Source organism: Rhinolophus sinicus, linkage group LG03 (genome assembly GCF_036562045.2).
Source record: "Rhinolophus sinicus isolate RSC01 linkage group LG03, ASM3656204v1, whole genome shotgun sequence".
Taxonomy (NCBI): Eukaryota; Metazoa; Chordata; class Mammalia; order Chiroptera; family Rhinolophidae; genus Rhinolophus; species Rhinolophus sinicus.
In genome coordinates, this window is record NC_133753.1 from 112,027,324 (window position 1) to 112,039,788 (window position 12,465).

Below are 12,465 nucleotides of genomic sequence, written 5' to 3' on the forward strand. Positions count from 1 at the left end.
GTTTCTTCCAGCACTCAATCATTGCCTGAGAGCAGCCTGTTGAAAGCATGATTTTGGTGCAAATGTTGCAGGGGTAGCCACAAGGACAAAGGCAGAGAGGGGGGAAATGCAGGGGAGAAGATGGTGGGCGCTGGAGGGGGAACGAAATCCATCAACTAGTACAACTTGGATATAATATAGGGCCCATGGGGGCACAGCGTGCAAGATGCTGAGTGTAACATTTGCAATTAAAATGCACTGTCTAGCGATAGCTATTTAAAAATACAATGGAAATACTCTGACACCTAAAACTGCTGGAGCTGGGGCTCCCAGCTTTGGGGTTAAAGTATCAAGACCTGATATGAGCTTTGAAATAAAAGAAGAATATATTTTGCTAGATAGACAGGCTCTTGTTATCCTATATTTCTGTAGGTTACCAGCTTCCTGAACTTGCAGCTCTCATCATGAATTACTGCAATTGTAGGATGGGACAGAAGAAGAAACATTTCCAACTCACCTAAGAAAAATGCTGAGGAAGAACAAAGCCAAACTGGCATTGGCAAAGTAAACAGAAGCCATTATACATTTAATTAATCAATTAGTCAATCAATTAGCCAATAAATCAACTAGTCAATAAATCAATTAGTCAATAAATTGACTAATCAATTAGTCAATAAATACCCCTGAGTATTCTGGTGATACAGCAGTGACCATGCAGAAAAACTTTGCCCTCATGGAGCTTACATTCTAGTTGGAAAGACAAACAATAAATGAATAAACAAAAGGTTAAGTAATATAACTTCAGATACTACGCCTTAAGAAGACAATCAAGCAGGGTAATAGGATATAGGATGATAATTCCGTCCCACACAGGTGGTCAGGGAAGGCCCTTCTCAAGAAACCATTATTGAACAGCAGCCAAGATTAGAGTTTTTCCCTTTCCTGTTGAACACTATAATTTGACTCCCACTAGTTAAGCTCCCTTTGCCTAAGAAAAATTGCATACAGACTAATACAACCTCCACTTTCTATTTCTATTTACTATTGGCTCAAGAGCCAGTGGATGTTCTAGATAAGCACATTGAAGCAGAATAGTCCATACTAGCTCCTCAGCTCCAAAAGCATTTATTTTTTTAAAAATCCTCCCAATATTTTTGGGGATAACACATTTTTTTAAATGATAACTAGAATTCCATAAATATGTAAGCAAGACCATAAAGCTATGTTTAAATTTCTAAATTTCTTTTTCTTTAAAAACAACAGTTGTTCCTTTTGTATTTTCTCCTTAAAGTAGGATAGTATGAAAAATAAAAAAGTTCTTGCATGTTTCGATGTGTACAATTCAAGCCTTATGTTGAATTATTAAATTTCACCCAATCTTGGATAATTTGCTAATATACAAAACATCAGCGCACAGAAAAAAATTAAAACCTTGTTCTTATTTATTACACACAAAATGTAGATATTTAGTTTGAAGCAAAATAATTAATCATTTTGGTTTTCCTCTATATTTTCTTGTTGATATACTGATTATATTAATATATAATATAAAAATATATTACTGTCAAGACAGGTTTACCAGCACTCTATATAAAATAGGTAATAAGAAAGATGACCTCTTTCCCCATAACGATAAAATCACTCTTACTACACAGTTCTAAACATTGGAAGCTAATGACGAATACTAGCTCTGCTTTCTTTATAATCCTTTGTGATGTGGCGTGCTTGGTAGAATCCAAGCATTGAAGCTGCATTAAGCCTCCAAACTGGTACGTGATACGTAATGACCATTGTGTCAATAAAGTTTGGCTTTCGCTTACAGTCACTGCATTCTTTACCTTATTTTTAGTATGGCATCTAAAGCTCTATTCTAAACACCTGGGAAGCAATGTCTTAAGTCCCTGATCATGGCTGGATCTTCAGAGAGGACAGGGTTCCTCTCTGTTCTCCTAATTTTCCTAATGTCCAAGATGCAGCTACAGTGAAACTATACAGCTAGGTAGAAGCCCAGAAAATAGAAAGACTCAAGTGTTAGTTCAGCAGTATAGTCTCTGTATTGTGGAGTTTTTAGGAGAGGTTACAAGACACGAGTGGACTTCAAATTCTGCTTTTAGGTATGTAAAGATCTCTCGTTCCATAAATCTCTCAGTCATATGTCAGTCAACAACTACACCACGGGAGAATGGCCACTTTGTGGCAGATGTGGATTTTTCTATTGCTTTACCCTCAGTAATGAAGTCCAGGCCATCGGCAGAAGTAAGTACAACCCGCCATCAGCCAACAGCTTATAGTGGGAGGCAAATTATAATCTTCCACAAGAAAGGGGAAAGCTCTAATCTTGGCTGCTGGACTAGGCTTCCAGTCTTGTTCTTGATCACGCTTTTGCTGATTCCTTGAGAGCAATTCAATAAAAAGAGAGAAACTGGTCCTTTGGTATCTGTAGCTTATTCTGTGCCAATCTGTCACATAGGCTCCTTTTTCCTGCTGTCACTGATGCTTCTTGGTTACGCTTATTGGGTCAGAGATTTCAAGCAGAATGGAACGGGGGCTATTTAACAATTGCTGTCAAATAGCCACACTGTCTTAGGAAGAGGGGCAGCTGATGCTGTAGCAGGAAAACAGCGGGCAGCTCCACAACCCAATTTGTCAGGCAGTCACACCCCTTTCCACCTTGGCCTCCTCCCCATTCCTGCTCCCACTCTACACTTTCTCTAATTATCTTTGCTTTGTATGCAACCTGTTAATTCTGCTTGTACCATTTGGAGATTATTTTTCTATCCTTACAGTTCAGAAATTTCACAAGGATGTGCCTCTCCGTACTTTTTCATTCTTCTGTTTCATTAGCCAGTAGATCCTTTCCTATATGAAAGAAAGATCTGATGTGAGAGTCACATTAAAGAAGGAAATAGTTTACAGAAATTTTCTTCTGTTATTTATGTGATTCCCTCTCCATGGTTTCTTTTCTGTCCCCCTAGATCAGCAACTGTTTTAACACTGGGTCTCTTGGACCAGTCTTTCCTGTTTTTCTCACACATGATTACCACTTTTGGAATTTTACTCCATTGCATTTTATCTTCCAAAATGTGAATTCAGTCTTGGGAGTTACCATACTCCTTTTCTTTTCGCATCCTTTTATTGACTTTTTAAATTGGGAAATTATTATTTTCAGTTCCAGGAAATTTTCTCTGGTCCTACAATCATATCCCTTTAAGAGTTTTTGTTTGTTTGTTTTTGTTTTTTATTTGGGTTTTCTTCCATTGTCCATATTGGCTCCACCTCCATAATAGAGTTTTATTGTAGTTTTCCAGTTTAGCTTCTTTTCCTTCTACCTGGGTTGCTATGTTCCCATCAAGTAATTTGTGATTGTTCTCTGCTTATTTGTGTTGATACCATAGTATGCTGGTTTTCAAAAATTCTGTGGATCTCTCTGGTTCTTTCTTGTGTGTTGAAGGTCAGAGTATATATTTTTCCTTCAATGGGCAGTGAGTGATCCCTTTTGCCCCTTGATTGATGTAAGTGGCAGACAGCCTTTCAGTTCACAAGCCCAAGTAGAGAAAGTCCGATCTTAACCCAACATGGAAACTAGCCCCCCTGAGATGCCATCATGCAAGGGACTCTCACTGCTGCATAAAGTTAGCCTCTCACTGCTGCATAAAGCGAACAACAGAGACATTCCTCCCTACTTTCTTGTTGTATATCTCCCCACACACCCTCTCCACAGACCCCCCCATCAACTCCCAGCAACTCCCTGCCTACATTTTGCCCCTTGCCTGCACCTTCTTTCAAGGACTTTATGTCTCACTGTGTGTGGAACGTCTTCAGCTTGTCAACACCAGCCTTTGACTTTTTCTGGGAATGCAAGGCCAGGTCACCATCTTCCCAGAAAGCCACATCCAAACATTTTAACAGCATTCACAATTCTTAGGAAGATAACATATTACTGAAATGAAATCATATTATTATTGTTTTCCTAAATTACTACTCTGTAAGTAAAATATATGGAATCTTTTGTAGTACAACAATAGATCAGGATATAGTCACACGAACATGTAGGTTTTACAATATTCATTAAAAGCTCACTTCCGATTTACCAGCATCATAACTCATCTGGTTATTGCAAACTGGTATTATTAACTAATTTTTCATAATAGTTATTTAGCTAACCTTTATCAGCCATCTACTATGTGTCAGGTACTGAAGTGTTTTGTATATATTAAATTCTCACAAATCCCCCTGAAATAGGTACTAGTATTTCCAACATAATACAATATAGAAACCAAGGTCCAGAGAAGTCAAGTAACTTACCAAAGTCACACAGCTAGCAAGATGATTTATTTCCCTAATAAATAATAACGAGCTACTTGAGAGTAGCTCATGTCTTGTATTTCTCTGCATCCCCAAATGTGCTTGGCACTCAGCAAATAAACAGTTATTGAGAGAAGTAGCAATGTTTTATTCCTACTTGATACCTAGAACACAGTATTATAAAGCGAATGTTTCAAAATGTTTTATTATAAACGAAAGCATTAACAGTCTACTGAAATTTGAAAAGCAAATCCACATAAGACAATCTAAAGCTATTTATAGAAGATCTATTAGCCGCTAACCTGGGTTCCAGGGATCCAAATATCAATAAAGTGTTGCCTTTCTCCTTAAAGAACAAGAAGTCTGAAGGGAAAGCATATAGCCAAGCAATAAAACACAATAAAATATAATTGTTTTTTAAATGTATATATAAAGCATTATGAGGCCACACATGAAAAAATATTTTTTCCCAGTAGGATCATTAGTTTTCTTCTTCTCTTTAATCAGCAATGGAATCAAACATAAAAAAAAGACTACTTCAAAGTTTTTTATTAGAAAGTTTATTGCATTAATCTATAAACTCATTTGGTGATATAAATGACAATATAGGCTAACACTGCTGAAAGTTTATCATCTTTGGATAAGAGATATTTTAACACTGAAAGCTGTCTTTGTTTGCTACAATGAAGAAAATCCGAATGTATTTTAATTTTTTTCCTTTTAAAAATAGATATTGTGATTTGTTCAAAATGAAGCCTGGACTAAATAGTCAACTAGAATAAGCAGACCCAGTGTTAGGACACCAATTTTTAGAGGAACCTAAAAGGGCAGTTTGCCATAATCTTTAATTAATAAACAAGCACCTGTCCACACCACGTGATTCACATTTGCGTATTTATGTACACTTCATGACATTAAGCCTTTAAGACCAAAATAGCTCTCAAATATTTATTTTGAATAGTAAACACGGTACCCAGAGATAGAAAATTTATTATTTTTAGAAACATAACCTTAAAACTCAAGTTTTTTTTAAAAATGATTTCATTTTATTTTAAGGGATAAGCAGTAGACTTTTAATATCCACATGAATTCTAAATGGTATTGAGATATTTTTGTGCAATTTTTGCAATATTTGTGGTTTAAAAATCCCAATAACTGACAACTACCACTGTGGCTAGGTGGAGTCAAAATGGTCACATTTTCATAAAGTTTTTTGTATTACAACACACAGTTATTGTGCTAATGTATTTGGTTGGGACAGGTGATAACTGTCATAAAATTTTGTTGGTTTTCCTGAAATTGGTGAATACAATTTCCCATACAGATAATGCTAAACACGTTAAATCCTCTGCTAACATTACTACTCTAGCATGGGAGAGGAATTTATATCGAGCATTGTAAATAACTATGATTTCCCTTATAATATAATTAACTACAAATAGCATACTCTCCATATGAAAGCAAGCATATGAGTTATCACTTGGGCCAGTTTTGATGTGTTTATATATAAATACAAATACTTTACAAATTTTCTGATACATCATCCTCTAAGGAAAGAAGAACAGTTTTGCTGACATTCCTGCATGAATGGCTTTAGCCAGGTAGTACCAAACTCATTCGCATCTTTGAGCTCTAGAGGACGCAGGGAAGAAATTATGTTTAGGGTCCCAAATTAACATGGGTTCAAAGGTTATGAGAATAGATTCACTAAGTATGAAGAATGACATCGCCATCAAATTACATTTAATGTATCTGGAAAAGTTCCAAAAGATTGTCATTTCAGGGGGGAAAAGTTGTCAGAGCCTTTTGTCTTTAATTCTCATTCTGACAAAAGTATTTCTCTCTTTACCAAATCTAACATTTTGACTTCTCAGCTAGGCAGATATAATATGTAGTTTTACAATATCCAAAGTGCTGTGTGTGTTCTGATGTTTGAAACATCCTGAGTGAACCCTGATAAGTGAGAATCCCTTGGTCAGGGCAGCAGTCGTCCTGAGAAACTGATTTATCAGAAAGAATGCTCAGGAAGGGATGGCAGTGCCCCTTTGAGTCCACATCTGCTGCCCAGGTGTTTTCCTTCAGTTGCTGTTGCCTTTTATATGTCTTTCTTACCTTTTTTTGGTAGTGGAATGACACAAGAAATGGGTGGGTTTTTTTCTTGTTTTTTTTTTCTTTTACATAGCTCCAGGGAGCAATGGGGAATGATCCTTTAAAAAGCAAGGAAAAAAATGTCTTATTTTTCTTCTTACCAGCAAGAACTTTTTGTGGCTATTCACTCACAAGTGTCTGAATTAGATCTTATATCCTATTGTCAAGATCAGGCAGTGATTAACTGCTGGCATAAATCAATTGTTTTTAAGGTGTGTTCCAAGCAGTTTCATATTTCCTTGAACCGACTTTGGGGTTCCCTAAAAGAAACAGCCGTCAAAGCAGGGAATGCCTTAAGGTGTTTGTTCTATCATCCACCTGACCAAACCACCATCGCAGGGGCAGGTGTGCACTATGAAATCACTGGACATCTCAACTTGATAACTGGCAGGGGCAATGTGAGATGCATACTACTGGCAGAACAGGTGCACAGTACATATTGTTCATTGACTCACGAGACAGGACACCACAGTGCGTGTCTTTAAAAGATTGAAGACCCCTGTTTTCTCTTATGAAGTTGTTTCCTTTCTCAGTCTTTCAGCCCTTCGGCTTGCTCACATAGGTCAAAGAAAGAGAAACCGGCTTTTCTGCAACATATGGGCATTCTCATGAGACAACTGCCTTGGGGTGAAAAACGTTATTGCATGATAAGAATGCACAAGACGAGCATCATTCTGGTTTGCCTGGAACAGTCTAGATTAAAGTCCATTGTAGGATAATTATTAATAATGTCCTCATTCACTCTCAGAAGTATCCCAGATTGGATGATCAACCCTAATGAAGGTCTTTAGTGAGATCGGTGTGTGGTGCTCACTCAGTAAGGATAGCTTCCTGCTCCCATTACTCCTGGTTTGGCCAAGACTCAGAATGCACAGATCAAAAGGAACTCCACTTTGGAATATTAAATCTTCTCTATTTCAATTATAAGCCATTCACCTATGGTTTCTATACTATTTCAGTAATGACCAATTTCAATAGAGTCGATATATATTTTCATCTCCTCCCTCCAAAAGAAAAAAAAACAATTCATTTTTATCAAGCAAAAAGATAAGTGGCAATAATACAAGAAACAATGAACATATAATATTTTTTCATTAACAACTCAAACACTACAAAACATAGAATATACAACTTAAACGTGAAAATACAAATTAAAGAAAAATGGGGTACATGTCATATTAGCAATGCAAAAGACCAGCTTAAGCATAGTTTCTCTAAATCAACAATTAATAAAAGAAAAGTGCCCTTTTCTCAAATATGCACAAAAATATTTCAGTCACTTCTAGGGAGAAATTAATAAAAACTTTCTGCTAATTCTATATTACAGCATGTATTACTAATGGTTTACAAACCTTAAGTGTCTCCTCACACTTAAAATTTACAACTTTTCCAATCATTATACACTCATTCAATCCAGTCTGTCAAAAATAAAATTATTTCATTTCTATATTTATGAAATAATTACTGATATGTTATGGATCTCTAGTGGTGAATGTGTGTGATAGGGACAGTGATCAGAATAATGTCATGGATTTAAAGTGGGACAAGGGTCAGACAGGCAGAAATTTCACCTCTGCCTGGCATATACTGATTCCTGTAATAATTTTAGTATTTCTAAAATAATTCTAATGGTACATTTCTTCATTCTAAAAAAGCCTAGGTTTTCATATTTAAATTTGCTATCCACTTCTAGAGTTTATTCAAAGTCTAACCAGTTATGCCATTCGATAGAATGTTTCCTCCTGGGTTCACAGTATCCCTACAATTCTGAGTTCAGCGGAAAAAACATAAACAATCAGGACTCAATAAAATGCTCCTTTTCCTCTACATGTTTAGTGACTCACACTAAATTTTATGGTAAACTGCACAATCCTAGGTATAGCTCTACAATGCGAATGAGAAAGAAAATATTTAAATTTTAATTTTTCAAGCAGTAATACCAATGTCCACTGCAACCCATGTCTGAAGGAGGTCTGCAAGGTCATGCTTGTAGCCAAGATTTTACAGTGAGTCATGCTTCATAGGTGCAGTTCTAAAACTAACAAGAGTGGGAACTCACATTGATTATCTCCTTCCAAGCCACCTGTACAAAAGGACCTATGGTCAGCCAGCCTCAGCGTTGAGCTTTCTGGTTTACATCAGCAATTGCCTACCATGTAGATTAACATTCATAAATGGTGGCAAACTCAAGGATGGAGAAGAATTGAACTGCAGTTCTGGAAAGGGTTCCAGTGGCTACCGAGTGGTCCTTTGGTGTCATTCGCTGCTGCTGCTGCTGCTACTGCTGCTGCTGCTGCTGCTGCTGCCTCCATCCTCTTGTTTAGGGGAGGATGAACTGTCTCGGACTGGTAGCAGGTCATAATGGCAAGGGATGTGACTGTTCTTTGGGAGGTCGTATGGATCCTGGGAGAGATGCCCATTGTTGCTGAATATTCCTTGGACAACACTCACTGTCGGTTCTGTGACAATCATGGACACATTAATTTATCATCAATGAAAAATTTTTAATAAATAGAATATGGCATTTCTTACAACTATCCAACACACAAGAGGAGCTTTCATAAAAATATAAGAAAATGTTATTTTTAAAAACAAATGTTCCTTTTATCGTGACATAGCGGTGGCTACTCTGTGGTTGGCAGACCCATGGACACACAAAAACGGTGCTCAGAACAAAAGGATGACTGTACGGTTGGGATGAAGACATCAAGGGAATATACAGAAACTCTGGATCTAAATCATTATCTGAAAAAAGCTTGGAGATAGAATCTAGTGCAGACCCTTTATTCTACAGGTAAGAAGACTGAAGTCTTTACAGTTTAACTCAATTCATGGAAACACAGGTTCACAACGTTAGGATTCAGGCTCTCAGGTGAGTTCCCATCTAACAGTGGTGGGCTTATGGGACAGTTCGAAGGGGACTTGTGATTGACCTTTCAAAAAGAAATCTAGTTCACTAAGCCTTTCATTTAAAAAAGCTGTCTTAATACTTTAAAAATAGTTATATATCTTTTCAGTGACACGTCTGGAGCATAAAATGAATTATTAGTGACTAAAGCTAAATTAGCCACGTCATTTACAAGTAGTAGAGCATTTTTTAAAAGTCTAAATCATAAATACTGAGATATAGCAATAGAAAGAAAAATTAAAATATATAGCCCTACTATCTAGCCAATGATAGCTCTGATATGTTTTAACTTTCCCTCAATGGTATTTGCAAGGGGCAATAAAAATTACTCTAATTTTAAATTGAATTCTTATTCATTTGTATCAGATTCACAACTGAGAATATTACTGATATACTAGACAAATTTAAAAGTAAAGTTTTCATTCTGCTAAAAGCATTTTATTAATATAATGAATGCAACCAGGAATTGAAACCACCTGTTTAATCCACTGGAACCGTCTGTTTTGGCTAACGTGACATATTTGCTAATATGATACATATGCTATTTCACATGTGTGCTAAAATATTCACTATGGTTACAAAACGAAAGATGGATGACCAGGTGGGAGATAAGCAAAACTTCCTTTGAATTTTCTAAATAATATTTTCCCTGAATAATTTATTTGACACCAATTGTAAACACAATTTACATTTAAAACATGAGCTATTCTTTTCAATAAGGTTGATATGAACTGCTGTTGCATTCTCAAAGACTTTATAATTGTTTTTTTTTCCTTTTTTTAAAAATTCTTATACTAGCTTCTTTCTCTGGTTAGGAGAACTCACCAACTTCATAAACATTCTTGTTGGCTGAAGTTGAGTTATTGATCTCTGCATACGGGGAATCTCTCCGAGCTGGTGACTTCATCTCCACATAACCACACTCTGAGTTTTTGGGGATAAGTACAGGTGGATCTTTAATAGTGGCATATGGGTTTTCAGAACTGCTTAAGGAGCAGTTACTTGAATTATATTCAGGATTCTTTCCCAAGTCTGGAAGAGAGATGGGGGGCAAAGAAGCAAATGCTGTTTGATAAACAATGTTATTTTTCTTCTTGGCCATAATTTACTTGGGCAGGTTTTCTTTGTAGCTAGTTTTCTAAATTACATACAGTGAAAATAATGCTATATGCGTATGTTTTCCACTTATTTTGGAGATAATTTTCTATAAAATTGCTATAATGCATAAAAGACTATCAAGTAATTTTAAGTTCTTCTCTAAGGTGAGTACCAATGTAAACATCATGGATTTAATTTCATCTTGATTATCACATTCAAATAAAATGAATTCCATTCTATTTTACTAATAGTCTCCGATTCTCAAAGGCTTCAATCAAGAAACCATCTGTTGATGGCCCCAGGCGCACAAGAAGATTCTGTTATGGTGAGGAAGGCATTTGTGCTGTGAGGATTCCTTGTACACCTTCAATACTGGGGCCCTGAAGTTGTTACTCAAACTCCTCCTGAAGAGCAGGCCTCAGTGGGCATGGAACTCTGCTGATCTCTTCCTATTTCCCCTGCTGTTTCCTTTCTTACATTTCTCTCTCACTATTAGCCATATTTCTTTTGAAGGAAATACGAGTGTTTCCCCAACAAACTGAAACCTTTGTCCTCCCAGGTTTCTGCTCTCACTAGACCCTATGGCCACTCTCTTGATATATCAGTCAAGTGTGTTTGTTGGAATAATTAACCACACCAACAATTCTACATTTTCTTTACACTGCCACTCTTGCTCGTTTGGCAAATTACCTCAGTCTCTGAGGTAAAAATGGTTTTAAGAATTGTCATTCTGATAAATGTATTTCTTCCTCAGATTTACACCATACCTTTCAAGGACTTTCCCATGTAACTTCTGTCAAGCCCAAAAGCACCTGCGATAAAGGAAGAAAAAAACAAATACCCACTGAGAACTGAAAGCAAGAGAAAGCCCATCTAATATTTCAAGGTCATGGAGAGAAATGGTTTGGGCACCCACTGCAGGAAATAACCAAGGCTGCTGCTTTTCAAACCTTTATACCAGATCACTCGTGCCAGATGTCCCCTGTACTTAGAATTAAAAATATGCATATATCATTCTGATCAGTTTCCTGCTCATGTACAGTGACTTTGGGAAAGCTGTTCAATACAGGGTAGAAACTGAGGCACAGATGAATCAGTATATTGGTTCAAGGTTGCACAGTGGACAGGACACAGCCAGGACTAGTACTCAGAGAAAGGACTTCAATTTCCTCACTTGTCAGCCACATGACTATGGGCAAGATGTTGAACTCCCTGAGTGCCAGTGTTCTTATCTCTAAAAGGAGGGAAACAAAACCTGCCTTCCACGCCTGACGGGGTTGTGGCAATCATTAAGTGAAATAGAGCATAGGCTTTGTAAACTCTGAAGCGCCACGTAAATAAATGAACCGTGTGTCAATTACTGTAACACTTACTGTACCATACAGTATACCCCCAGCTTCAGTCTATCTGTAAGCATTCCAAGGTCTTTTCAATGAGCTTTTAAAGGAATGTTAGACAATTAGGTTAAAAACAGAATAAAGTCATAACTTGTGATGGACATTAAAATAAGTATGAGAAATGGTAAATAAATGACCCCTGCCACTGTGCATGTATTTCTTAGAGTGATGTTAAACTTAAGTTCTGGTGGTGATGTCTATGGGGGCACACTTCTGTGGAGAAAGAGGGAGGATCTACTAAAGGGACAGGATGTGTCTAATATGTCACCGTGGGACACGAAATAGGAATGCTTTCCTCTCTCAGGCACACTCTCTTGGGTCTGGGCTGTGAAGTCTAGCCAAACTTCCAGCCAGTGGGAAAGACACTGACTTAGGCAGGGAGGCAGGATAAGAATATACAGTGAGGAATTAACCTTACCAAAGGGAGGTCCGGCCTTTGCCCTTGGTTCCTGGGAGGTCTCCTTGGAATGCCCCGCCCAGTGTTTTATTTACCTGGAGGGGACTAGGGCTACACTGGATAATGGAACAAAGTGATCTATGGGAGGGGTTTTGGGTCACATGGTATCAGCTCAACCTGTAGATGAGACTAAAGGTCAACCACATGGACAGCCAACAAGTCTATGTGACCAA

The 12,465-nt window shown here is 37.2% G+C and overlaps 1 protein-coding gene across 3 annotated transcripts in view; it reads right to left on the reverse strand.

Moving 5' to 3' along the window:
• Positions 1-7,215: 7,215 nt before the first annotated feature.
• The window catches only part of MEGF10 (multiple EGF like domains 10), a 155,296-nt gene continuing 150,046 nt past the window's right edge, over positions 7,216-12,465 (reverse strand). For 2 of the 3 annotated variants that reach the window (XM_074328540.1, XM_074328541.1), the window contains 3 exons: positions 11,206-11,250; positions 10,166-10,372; positions 8,540-8,891 (listed from right to left, as the gene is read on the reverse strand). In XM_074328540.1, the coding sequence (XP_074184641.1) occupies positions 8,689-8,891; positions 10,166-10,372; positions 11,206-11,250 (455 nt within the window). In that variant the 3' untranslated portion in view covers positions 8,540-8,688. Of the gene's footprint in view, positions 8,892-10,165; positions 10,373-11,205; positions 11,251-12,465 lie in introns of all 3 variants that reach the window. The other variant, XM_074328539.1, reaches the window with a different exon arrangement.